This window comes from Haliotis rubra, unplaced genomic scaffold (genome assembly GCF_003918875.1).
Source record: "Haliotis rubra isolate DU_JTF1 unplaced genomic scaffold, ASM391887v1 Scf1197, whole genome shotgun sequence".
NCBI classification, from domain to species: Eukaryota; Metazoa; Mollusca; class Gastropoda; order Lepetellida; family Haliotidae; genus Haliotis; species Haliotis rubra.
The window spans coordinates 135662-149233 of NW_025765111.1; the positions used below are offsets into that span (position 1 = coordinate 135662).

Below are 13572 nucleotides of genomic sequence, written 5' to 3' on the forward strand. Positions count from 1 at the left end.
CTTATTGTAAGCATGGTTCCTAGGTTTCAGTATGTCACTGCATTTTGTGGACTCTCCATACCTGCTATTGACAGGTGTTGTGTACTTGTCAATGACCCGTGCCATGATTTGCAAAATGGTTGATTGGTGCCAAGTAAACCATTTTTATGGTTACTCATGTATCAAGTGCATAAGGTTAGAATAAAGTGGCTGTTTGCCTAAAGAAGGGTTACCATATCATTATTTATCCAGTTTTAAATGGATACAAAATTATAAATCTATGTTTAAGTAAAGTTGGGAATTTTTGTGATCCTTAGCAAAGTGTGAGTAGTATATGTATCCAGTGATCGGCCTCAAGGGCGACGTCATAAATAACAAGAGGTCGGCTTCTAGGGTTGTTATCAAGAGATCGGCTTCTAGAGTCGACGATCCTATAAGCATCAAGAGGTGGGCATCTAGGGTAATCCCAACAGTTATCAAATGACCGACATATACGATCGGCAATACCAACGGTCGACGTTCCTATGGTAACGCATAATGTTACTGTCATCCTGCATTGTATAACACATGTATCTGTAATTCTTCCCTATGTTGACACACACATGTCCTCGTTCAGTGCCTGTGGGGGTGCCGTCCAACATCGGGGCCGACGGCTATAACGGGACCTGCCTGGAGGTGTGGTGGGACCCAGTTCCGGACACAAGGGAGTTCATGAAGGGACGGGTCCTAGGGTACCAGGTAACAGTCACGTTCTTAAAGCTGCCGTATATAACCAAGGTATGTGTGGTCAATGAGTGTTTGGCTGAATATATACCATCGAATCCCGAGGAGTGGTTCGGCATTCGTTCTATCGACCACTGGTTTCATTAGCCCAAACACTGTATTTACAGACTGCTATGGTATAGCTGGAATATTGCTGACTTGGCATTTAATTTACTCGTTTATTTGCCCAGTTATCACTTAAGCAGCGATTAGTCCGCTCTGTAAAAGTCTTATTTGTCCATTCTGTTTAAGACTGTTATTTGTCCCAACATATTTTCTTGTAAATCTGAGAAAACTGGGTTATATTCAAGCATTTTCGGAAACTGTCCTCACTGCAATCAAGTTATTTGTCCATACTGTAATTTACACATCTGCCTTGGCTTGGTTTACTAATTGATTTGTCTTTAACTTTAATTAAGTCTGTCCGCTGTTAAATAATTTATTTGTCCACATTTAGGAACACCATTCGTTTTGAATTTAATTAAACATCGTTACACACCACAAATGCTAAACAATCAACGAAATAATCATACGAGTTCACCAAAACTTGTGCCTAAACAACGACATAGCTCTATCATCACAATCATTTGAGTGGATCGAAAGGTCGAAAGAAACATTGCCATTATTTACACAGGCAAAAACCGTTACCAAGAAGTAAAAACTTGGCCCCTTCCTATTCAATCTTTGTTTACACATTTTGTATTGTGTCGAATCACGGATAACTCGTAGTGTTTATAAAGGTCCTTTCACCTTCGATACCAGAATCTTTGCCTGAATTATTAATGTCAAATGATAATCATATTTTATAAAGAATGAAAACCAGACCAGTGGTATATGATGAATAACGATGAAGCATTCATAAAATGCACGCAACAGCCAAGCGGAATTCTTTTACGTGCGCGTTAGTGTACGCCACGCTATTGGCCGCGGTTATTATGTTTATGCTTACCGAAAACCATTATACCAAACCACAGAAACCTGCAGCTGCTATCCCCGTTTATGGCTCTCTCCATGACACCCAGATAACTTGCTGACCCCACATTTCTCCCTCCTTTACACCCTAGGACCTACTGACCTATACTAATCTAAGCCCACCGATCAACTGCTGATCCCATTCATATGTCCCCTGTGTAAACCCAGATCCACTTATGATCCCACTCCCGCCTACCTGCCCCCGACCCTCTGATCCAGTGATTCCCTCACTCCCTATACCTCCAGATCCACTAATGACCCCACCCTTGACTACCTGCCCCCCACCCTCTGATCCAGTGATTCCCTCTCTCCATATACCTTCAGATCAACTACTGGCCCCACCCTGACTACCTATACCTTCCCCCCACCCTCCCTCTGATCCAGTGATTCCCTCTCTCCATACCCTCCAGATCAACTCCTGGCTGGCCCCACCTCTGATCCACTGATCCAGTGCGATTCCTCTCTCCATATACCTCCTTGACTACCTGCCCCCACCCTCTGATCCAGTGATTCCCTCTCTCCATATACCTTCAGATCAACTACTGGCCCCACCCTTGACTACCTGCCCCCCACCCTCTGATCCAGTGATTCCCTCTCTCCATATACCTTCAGATCAACTACTGGCCCCACCCTTGACTACCTGCCCCCCACCCTCTGATCCAGTGATTTCCCTCTCTCCATATACCTTCAGATCAACTACTGGCCCCACCCTTGACTACCTGCCCCCCCCACCCTCTGATCCAGTGATTCCCTCTCCATATACCTTCAGATCAACTACTGGCCCCACCCCCACCCTTGACTACCTGCCCCCACCCTCTGATCCAGTGATTCCCTCTCTCCATATACCTTCAGATCAACTACTGGCCCCACCTCCTGATCCAGTGATTCCCTCTCCATGACTACCTACCCCCACCCTCTGATCCAGTGATTCCCTCTCTCCATATACCTTCAGATCAACTACTGGCCCAACCCTTGACTACCTGCCCCCTGGCCCCACCTCTGATCCAGTGATTCCCTCTCTCCATATACCTTCAGATCAACTACTGGCCCCACCCTTGACTACCTGCCCCCCTCCAGATCAACCTCTGATCCAGTGATTCCCCTCCTCCCATATACCTTCAGATCAACTACTGGCCCCACCCTTGACTACCTGCCCCCACCCTCTGATCCAGTGATTCCTCACTCCATATACCTCCAGATCAACTCACTGGCCCCACCCTTGACTACCTGCACCCTTGACCCCACCCTCTGATCCAGTGATTCCCCTCTCCATATACCTTCAGATCAACTACTGGCCCCACCCTTGACTACCTGCCCCCACCCTCTGATCCAGTGATTCCCTCTCTCCATATACCTTCAGATCAACTACTGGCCCCACCCTTGACTACCTGCCCCCCACCCTCTGATCCAGTGATTCCCTCTCTCCATATACCTCCAGATCAACTACTGGCCCCACCCTCTGATCCAGTGATTCCCTCTCTCCATATACCTTCAGATCAACTACTGGCCCCACCCTTGACTACCTGCCCCCACCCTCTGATCCAGTGATTCCCTCTCCATATACCTTCAGATCAACTACTGGCCCCACCCTTGACTACCTGCCCCCACCCTCTGATCCAGTGATTCCCTCTCTCCATATACCTTCCAGATCAACTACTGGCCCCACCCTTGACTACCTGCCCCCCACCCTCTGATCCAGTGATTCCCTCTCTCCATATACCTTCAGATCAACTACTGGCCCCACCCTTGACTACCTGCCCCACCCTCTGATCCAGTGATTCCTCTCTCTCCAGATCAACTATACCTACCAGACTCCTCTGATCCAGTGATTCCTCTCCATATACCTTCAGATCAACTACTGGCCCCCCTTGACTACCTGCCCCCACCCTCTGATCCAGTGATTCCCTCTCCATATACCTTCCAGATCAACTACTGACCCCACCCTGACTACCTGCCCCCACCCTCTGATCCAGTGATTCCCTCTCTCCATATACCTCCAGATCAACTACTGGCCCCACCCTTGACTACCACCTGCCCCCACCCTCTGATCCAGTGATTCCCTCTCTCCATATACCTTCAGATCAACTACTGGCCCCACCCTTGACTACCTGCCCCCCACCCTCTGATCCAGTGATTCCTCTCTCCATATACCTCCAGATCAACTACTGGCCCCACCCTTGACTACCTGCCCCCACCCTCTGATCCAGTGATTCCTCTCTCCATATACCTCCAGATCAACTACTGGCCCCACCCTTGACTACCTGCCCCCACCCTCTGATCCAGTGATTCCCTCTCTCCATATACCTCCAGATCCACTACTGGCCCCCCTCTGACCCCTTGACTCCTGCTGACTACCTGCCCCCACCCTCTGATCCAGTGATTCCCTCTCTCCATATACCTTCAGATCCACTACTGACCCCACCCCTGACTACCTGCCCCCACCCTCTGATCCAGTGATTCCCCTCTCTCCATATACCTTCAGATCAACTACTGGCCCCACCCTTGACTACCCCTGGATCCAGTGACCCTCTGATCCAGTGATTCCCTCTCTCCATATACCTCCAGATCAACACTACTGGCCCCACCCTTGACTACCTGCCCCCACCCTCTGATCCAGTGATTCCCTCTCTCCATATACCTTCCAGATCAACCTAACTGGCCCCACCCTTGACTACCTGCCCCCCCCACCCTCTGATCCCAGTGATTCCCTCTCTCCATATACCTTCAGATCAACTACTGGCCCCACCCTTGACTACCTGCCCCCCACCCTCTGATCCAGTGATTCCTCTCTCCATATACCTCCAGATCAACCAACTGACTACCTGCCCCCACCCTCTGATCCAGTGATTCCTCTCTCCATATACCTCTCAGATCCTACTGGCCCCACCCCTTGACTACCTGCCCCCACCCTCTGATCCAGTGATTCAACTCTCCCCCATACCTTCAGATCCACTACTGGCCCCACTCCTTGACTACCTGCCCCCACCCTCTGATCCAGTGATTCCCTCTCTCCATATACCTTCAGATCAACTACTGGCCCCACCCTTGACTACCTGCCCCCCACCCTCTGATCCAGTGATTCCCTCTCCATATATACCTTCAGATCCACTACTGGCCCCACCCCTTGACTACTTCCCTGCCCCCACCCTCTGATCCAGTGATTCCCTCTCTCCATATACCTCAGATCTTCACTACTACTGCCCCACCCCTGACTCCAGTGATTCCCTCTCAGTGATTCTGATATACCTTCAGATCCACTACTGGCCCCACCCTTGACTACCTGCCCCACCCTCTGATCCAGTGATTCCCTCTCTCCATATACCTTCAGATCACTACTGACCCCACCCTTGACTACCTGCCCCCCACCCTCTGATCCAGTGATTCCTCTCTCCATATACCTTCAGATCAACTACTGGCCCCACCCTTGCCTACCTGCCCCCACCCTCTGATCCAGTGATTCCTCTCCCTCTCTCCATATACCTTCAGATCAACTACTGGCCCCACCACCCCTTGACTACCTGCCCCCACCCTCTGATCCAGTGATTCCCTCTCTCCATATACCTTCAGATCAACTACTGGCCCCACCCTTGACTACCTGCCCCCACCCTCTGATCCAGTGATTCCCTCTCTCCATATACCTCCAGATCAACTACTGGCCGAACGATGACAGTGATCCGACTGACTGGATGCAGTTCATCAGGTTCCCCGGCCAGGTCAGTGAAGGGATGATCATCGGCCTGGAGCAGAACGGCTGGACATGGATGGACGTCCAGGTGTACAACTCGGCCGGACTCGGACCACGGATGGAGCCCTACACCCAGGAGACCTTGCATCACGGTAGGTCACTGCTGACCCCAGGTATCCTGGCTCAGTGAATGTACCCCTGACTAGTCTTCTTTTCATGACATTCGAAGTGTCATCCAAGGATAAACGTGACTAGCCTTGTGTTCACGTGTTCGCCCCTCACCCCGAAAAAACAAACATTCCTGGTGTGCCCGCCGTGATATTGTTGGCATAATGCTAAAAGCGGCGTAAAACGATACTCACTCACTTACACCAAACATTCAAACTGAGGGGGAAAAGGTGCTACACCGAGTTTGTTTCTGTGTTTAAAAAATGAAAGAACCGCAAATATGATTTACTTGTGTACTTAACCATCACAGCAGTTTGTAAAATGTTTGACACAAATATTTTGTTTAATGATGACAGTGATAAGAAATACATTTACAACCACAGGACCTTTCCATGTCCCGAAAGGCCATTTAATCAACTTTGAAAGATAAAATGTCTTACAACAGGGATAGGTCACTGCTTGCTTTCTTTACCATTTGTACTAATTAACGTGTGCCTCGTCATGCTCCAACGCACACAGTGACTTGGTTCGGTCCCAGCGCAACTTCGGCTGCGTTTAACAGTACTTCAGCCAGTGTATTGTATAGGTCGGAATTTTACAATGAATGAATGAATGAATTAAGAGCAAGAATTTTATGTGAATGAATGAAAGAAATTAAGAAAAAGAACAAAAGAAAAAGAACATATGTGAATGAATGAAAGAATAAATGATACACCACGGCCATCCCTCCCCAAACATGTTAAAGAACGCAAAACTATCGGTAGAACACATGTTAACATCAGCTGTCCTTTTATAAAAAATCTACTTTGAGACATTTTTTACATTAGTAACTAATTCAGATATCTTATTGCATGTGTGGAATGACATGGGCATTGACAGAATGTTAACTGACACTGTCACAGACCCCTCAAGAACAGAAAGTTTAGAACTATCACAAAGCCTTGCAAACACCTTTCCAGTTTTGTCAAATACTAAGATCAACAAGAAAGAAAGAAGTTTTAGAACTATAACACTCAAGCATCACAAGCACCAATGGCGTATCAGAACAGATCGGCGATATGTCATATTTTTCACACACCTCAAATACACACTAACAAAAAAAAAAATAAAACTATCACTATTACTTGCAAAAAACTTTCACCTGATGGTATATTCCCCTCATAAAAATTAAAGGTGTATGTGAAAGATGTTTTAGAACAATAACTAGAAACACTCAAACAACGCCCTGTAGTATTTCAATGGCAGATCGGCGATATGTCATATTTTTCACACACCTCAAATACACACTAACATTTTTTTAAATTATAAAACTATTACTATTACTTGCAAACACCTTTCACCTGATGGTATATTCCCCTCATAAAAATTGAAGGTGTATGTGAAAGATGTTTTTGAACACTAACTAGAAACACTCAAACAACGCCCTGTAGTATTTCAATGGCAGATCGGCGATATGTCATATTTTTACACACCTCAAATACACACTAACAATTTTTTTTAAATTATAAAACTATCACTATTACTTGCAAACACCTTTCACCTGATGGTATATTCCCCTCATAAAAATTGAAGGTGTATGTGAAAGATGTTTTTGAACACTAACTAGAAACACTCAAACAACGCCCTGTAGTATTTCAATGGCAGATCGGCGATATGTCATATTTTTCACACACCTCAAATACACCCTAACAAATTTTTTTTAGTTATAAAAATATCACTATTACTTGCAAACACCTTTTAACAAAAGGTATATTTCCCTTCTAAAAATTAAACGAATATGTGAAAGAAGTTTTTAGCGATATAAGTTAGTCTTTCTTCGCTGTGTACTGAGAATTGAAGCCAGTGAGCTACAACATGCCCACTTGAAACTTTACTACAAAGCTACTGTACTTATACTGACACTAATAACAAGTATTTGACTTAAAATGAAGTGACAGAATAGGTAACTTATCTTCTACATGTAGGTTTTCAGTTGTCACAACACTCAGCGTATGTAATCAGCTGTTGAAAATAAACCGGGCTCAATCTTAAAAACTACGCTGCCGCCATATTGGCTGCACTGGTCACGTGACGAGCCGAGGCATAGCTTAGAGCTTTCCGAGGAGTGACCACTCCCCTTATAGAGTCTCCCTGGACAAGGGGGTGCTGTACGCCCTCAGGATAGCCGGGGTCAGCCCTGGCGGCGATGGCAAGAAAACCCCCACTAAGTATTTCACTCTGGGTAAGTGTCGGCTCAACACCTTGACATGCTTGCAAGTGGTTTGCGTTGGCTTGTCGTGAAGACCCGGGTGAGCATCCAAGATTATTAATAATCATTGGGTGTACGGGAGCTTCATACCAAACACATCGCCGCACGCACACACGCACACACGCACAGAAACAACATATATGCGTTTAGATAGAGCAGATTAAATAAATGAATCCGGTAGGAATCACGACGTTGTGTGTCGTTCTGTCAACCACAGGTTTAGGTGAACCGGGCGTCATGGTGTCGTCCTTAACGTCCGTTCATAATGTAGTACCTATAGCACAAAATTCAAAATCCTGACTCCAGCTGGTTTAGTGGCGCCAGGAATGACCTAGTCAATTGATCATCACAGCAAATACATACATTCAATTCGTCGCATGGGTACAATGTACAGAAGCAAGCCCGTTTCCTATATAATCCGTCATGATATTGCTGGAATATTGTTGACATAAGCGCTCTGCCGGTTTGTATAAAGCCATAATCACGCTCTGTTACCTAGGCCGCCAAGATAGTTGCTACGATGACGATGATGTCATTGATGTCAATATTATCATTCTGTTTCATCCCCAAAGTCCGAGAAATGTTTGTGGGGTTTGGGGAGGTGTGTGTGAGTGTGAGTGTGTGCCCGTGTGTCTCTATCCATGCGTCGAACAAGAGCTCAATATATTTCTGTTAATGTTTTCCATTTAACCTTTCGTCTGTATGAAAGAGACTGAATTGATGTTTCAGGGGGCTCTGTGCGGATCGACTCCACAATGGCGTCATCAATGACAATCAGAGCCGGAACAGTGAGACTCCAAGCACCACTAACGGCTCTCCTCTTACCGTTATTGCTGGCACTGCATCTACTCTGGAGACAAGGAAACCTGTAGGCGACTCTTCCATAAAGATTCTATTTCCTTGTGTCTGCATTCCGAGACAAAACCACGCGGGTATTAGCCAATTGAAAGCGACATTCATGTGCTTGTTTACATCCGCACTTGCTGGGTGGGAAGCTGCTCTGGTTTGCGTTTACAGATTAACGTCCTACTCACTTACATAACTAACTGGAGGAACTACAACGTTCATCCAAGACGGATGCGATGCTAACACCGTCATGTCTGAATGCACATACTTGGAATATTCATCGCGCTGAAGAACTGGAATTTAATTATAGGAGCCAGACATCTTAATTTGTGAAATGCAAAGGCGTTTCTCATCATAAAAAGTCACAAGAGGAGTTTTCAAATAACCTACTTAACTCGAACATATGTCGAGTTAAATGTTGTTCGAAACAAACGGAGCTTCGACCATTTCATCATTAAACCTGTCACTTTGAAGGCAAAGACGTTTCTTTTCACAAATAGTCATAATACGAGTTGTCAAATAACCTAGTCTAGTGGTTAAAGCGTTCGCTCGTCATGCCCAAGGCCCGAGTACAATGGGTACAATGTGTGAAGCCCATTTCTGGTGTCCCCTGCCGTGCTAGAATATTACTCCAAGCGACCTGAAAACCATACTCACTCACTCGAACATCGATCGAGTTAAATGTTGTTCGAGACAGGCGGAGCTTCGATCATTGCATCATTAAACCTGTCACTTTGAAAGCAAAGACGTTTCTGATCATAAATAGTCATAATACGAGTTGTTAAATAACCTACTTAACTCGAACATATATCGAGTTAAACGTTGTTCGAGACAAGCGGAGCTTCGACCACTGCACCATTCGACCTGCCACTGGGACCACTGTAACGATACACAGAGTTTAACTAGCTTTACCTCGAAGTTGATGTGTCGATGTCAACAAAGCTTACATGTATTACAGGTTCACTCTTTTACAACTTACAGCATGGTGCTTCATGTCCTATTTATAAAACCATTTAGCTATAGTTGATGTACGTTCATCAAGCGAATACCGACTGAAAGGCGAAACGCGTTCTTGACACCGCTCCAAAACATCCCTGATACTGGATGATAAACATCAGATCGTATTATCACCGCCAAAACATCTATGCAAATAATTATTGAAGAATGTTATTCTTGCTTGTAAACGATGCGTAATACTCAGAATCATTATTTTGTTTACATGTAGCAGTCATATCGTTTGGAATGTATATATCATCCTGGTGCCTTCCAATGTCAGTCTGTCACATGTTTGTAATAAAAGAAGAATACATTCCTAAATGTATTTTTTGTTTTGTTTAAAGACCTGATTCGCGTTAGCAGCTTCACGTTGTAACACATACATTGTCAGAGTAGCATAACCGTTAGAGCTGGACGGTGGGGTAGCCTAGTGGTTAAAGCGTTCGCTCGTCACGCCGAAGACCCTGGTTCGATTCCCCACGTGTACAATGTGCGCAGCCTATTTTGGTGTCCCCTGCCGTGATATTGCTGAGATATTGCTATAAGCGGTGTAAAGAACGTACTCACTCACTCACTAACCGTATCAATTGAATGGGCGAGTGAGTGAGTTTGATTTTAACGTGACAACGGAAACGCTGAAGCATGGGCCGGAATGCCAGACATTGCAATACGTTCATTTCTTTGGTTGCAATGTCATTTGAGTGAGTTTAGTTTTACGCTATATTCCAGCAGTATGGCAACGTCTGTAAATAATCGAGTCTGGACCAGACAATCCAGTGATCAACAGCATGAGGATCTATCTACGCAATTGGGGTACGATAATATGAGTCAACCAAGTCAGCGAGCCTGACCACCCGATCCTGTTAGTCGCCTTTTACGACAAGCATGGGTTACTGAAGATCAAATCTAACCCGGATCTTCACGGGTTCAATTGCAGGGACAAACTTCTACCCGATTACGTCCTTTGGTCTAAAGGGGCAATGTACCCAAGCCTTTAATCGTTACTACCGTTAGATACATCAACGACCTGTGGAACTTTGATCTACCTTCCACACGACGAATACACCGCTTCATATATTACGGATCTGTTCAAACTGGCATCACACTTATTCATTTACTCCTAACTTTGTGTTTCATGCTGAGCTAGGTTTTATGCCAGCGTCAGCTGATCTAAACAATGATGTTTTCTGGAAGAACTCTTGAAAGATAAGGCAACTTTCCAAGTCTTTGAGAACCTGCATCTCGCAGACGTGATGACGTTAGACTGAGCGGTAACGAGAATACCCAGTGAGAATGTCCGTACAATGCAGCATCCAGCTTGATAAACACTAGGTGATCCGATTACTTCGATAAACGAGAGGCAGATTCTGGGAGAGATGTTTTTGGCTCATAAATCACTGTCATGCAGCTTCCACTGTGGAGAAAGATATAACTAAAGATATCATGCCATTCTGAGGGTTGTGATAACTTACCCCTCTCTACTGTACTCAGGATTTAACTCACAGTAATATGGGGGCACAGATAGCATGGCAGTGACATGTGAGCGTGGGTTCGAACCCCGGATCTGCTTGATAATGTTTCAAGGTTTGTCAGAATCATATCCATAATGAGTTTTTACCAAAGTGCTGAACGTCTGAGACCCCTTCTTTTCAAACTTCACGAGAAATGAATAACTGTCACAAGTGGCGTAAAACTCAAGTAACTCACTCATGACACCAAAGCGGTAAACGGTCACGTCAGGCATTGTCCAATATTCAGTTGAGACGAGAAGATAAAACTGAAATACTGCTTAAGGAGGTACAGACATAACTCAAGCCAAACGAGTCCAAAATCAAAGCAAAACCCAACTGTGACGATGGGACAACGAAAATGAATAAATGTGTTTTATAATGTTCGCTGAAGTGTTTTGTAGTGTTAAGTTCAGTGCTTTGTAGTGTTCAGTGCAGTGTTTTTAGTGTTAAGCGTAGACTTTTGTAGTGTTCAACGTGGTGTTTGCCGAAGACTTCTTTACGGGTCTAGAGTTTGTTGGGTAGCCCAGCGGTTAAAGTGTTCGCTTGTCACGCCGAAGACCTGGGTTCGATACCCCACATGAGTACAATGTGTAAAGCCCATTTCTGGTGTCCCAGAAAACGGCGTAAACCCCAACTCACTCACTCGCTAGAGTTTTGTTGTGTTGAGTGCGGTTTCTTGTAATGCCAAGCGTGGTGTTTGTGATGTCCAGCGTAGTCTATGAACTGTGTGGCATTCTGTTGTGTTAACGGACCGTTCATAATGTATGGCTATGGGGGGTGATGATGATCTTAAGAGGGGGTGAGGTGTCACCCAATTTGTTCTGGGGAGCTGGGGGTATCAAATTTGTACACACGTACTAGGGGGTCAGCAATTTTGTACATAAAAATATGTTTAAAATTATGCTTAGAAACTATGGGTGGGGGGTTAATTGATTTTGTACATAACATGCAGGGGGTTGGGGTGTGTCACTTATTTTGTACATTAAATTTAGGGGGCTATATTCACATTGTACATGCTTCTCCATAAAAATAATCATCACCCCCACCCCCAGCCATAAATTATGAACGGTCTGTAATCATAGTGTTGTTTGTGAAGTTTTCAACATAATCCTTTGTCGTGTGCAGTGATTTCTTTTGTTGTTGGCATGAAATTTTAAATGGTTTTAACATTTAAATTGAAAGCTCATCTACCACAAACAAGGGCGGATTTAAGGGGGAAGGGATGGTTCCTGTACCCAGCGGCTGATGTTTACATATACCGTGTGGAACAATCGCCTCAGATTGACAGATATGTAACGTACATAAAACAGTCTTTATTCAAAACAGACCTTGCAATAATCTCATCCCGGATGGGACTTAACCTAGCAAAAGTACTAGAATCTAGCTGTACATTACTGAGAAAGTGTAATCCCAAATATAACATGTGTTACATTTGACCACTTTCTAAATGGCATTGTGTATTCATTACGGGTTGTGATATCAAACATTAAATTCATACACAAAGTACAAACAGAACTTTATATAACACTGCTTACGACCATGAAATTAAACTCTATTATCATGACCGATTCAGCTTCGGCTATTTTGCTACACCGCACACAACTGGGCTACAAATACCCCTGAATTCATCATTATCGTTCCTAACTCGTGTCGAGATTCATGATACAACCGTCAATACATCTACACTACAGTCAATACATCTACACTACAGTCAATACATCTACACTACAGTCAATACATCTACACTACAGTCAATACATCTACACTACAGTCAATACATCTACACTACAGTCAATACATCTACACTACAGTCAATACATCTACACTACAGTCAATACATCTACACTACAGAGTCAATACATCTACACTACAGTCAATACATCTACACTACAGTCAATACATCTACACCACAGTCAATACATCTACACTACAGTCAATACATCTACACTACAGTCAATACATCTACACTACAGTCAATACATCTACACTACAGTCAATACATCTACACCACAGTCAATACATCTACACTACAGTCAATACATCTACACTACAGTCAATACATCTACACTACAGTCAATACATCTACACTACAGTCAATACATCTACACTACAGTCAATACATCTACACTACAGTCAATACATCTACACTACAGTCAATACATCTACACCACAGTCAATACATCTACACTACAGTCAATACATCTACACCACAGTCAATACATCTACACTACAGTCAATACATCTACACTACAGTCAATACATCTACACTACAGTCAATACATCTACACTACAGTCAATACATCTACACTACAGTCAATACATCTACACTACAGTCAATACATCTACACTACAGTCAATACATCTACACTACAGTCAATACATCTACACTACAGTCAATACATCTA

The 13572-nt window shown here is 44.4% G+C and overlaps 1 protein-coding gene across 1 annotated transcript in view; it reads left to right on the plus strand.

Annotated features, from left to right (window-relative positions):
* Nucleotides 1–9977, plus strand: part of LOC124261719 (contactin-like) — a 32911-nt gene extending 22934 nt beyond the window's left edge. The window contains exons 21-24 of the mRNA XM_046696071.1: nt 596–717; nt 5358–5584; nt 7690–7787; nt 8544–9977. Of these exons, the coding sequence (XP_046552027.1) occupies nt 596–717; nt 5358–5584; nt 7690–7787; nt 8544–8686 (590 nt within the window). The 3' untranslated portion in view covers nt 8687–9977. The remainder of the gene's footprint in view (nt 1–595; nt 718–5357; nt 5585–7689; nt 7788–8543) is intronic.
* The last annotated feature ends 3595 nt before the right edge of the window (nt 9978–13572 follow it).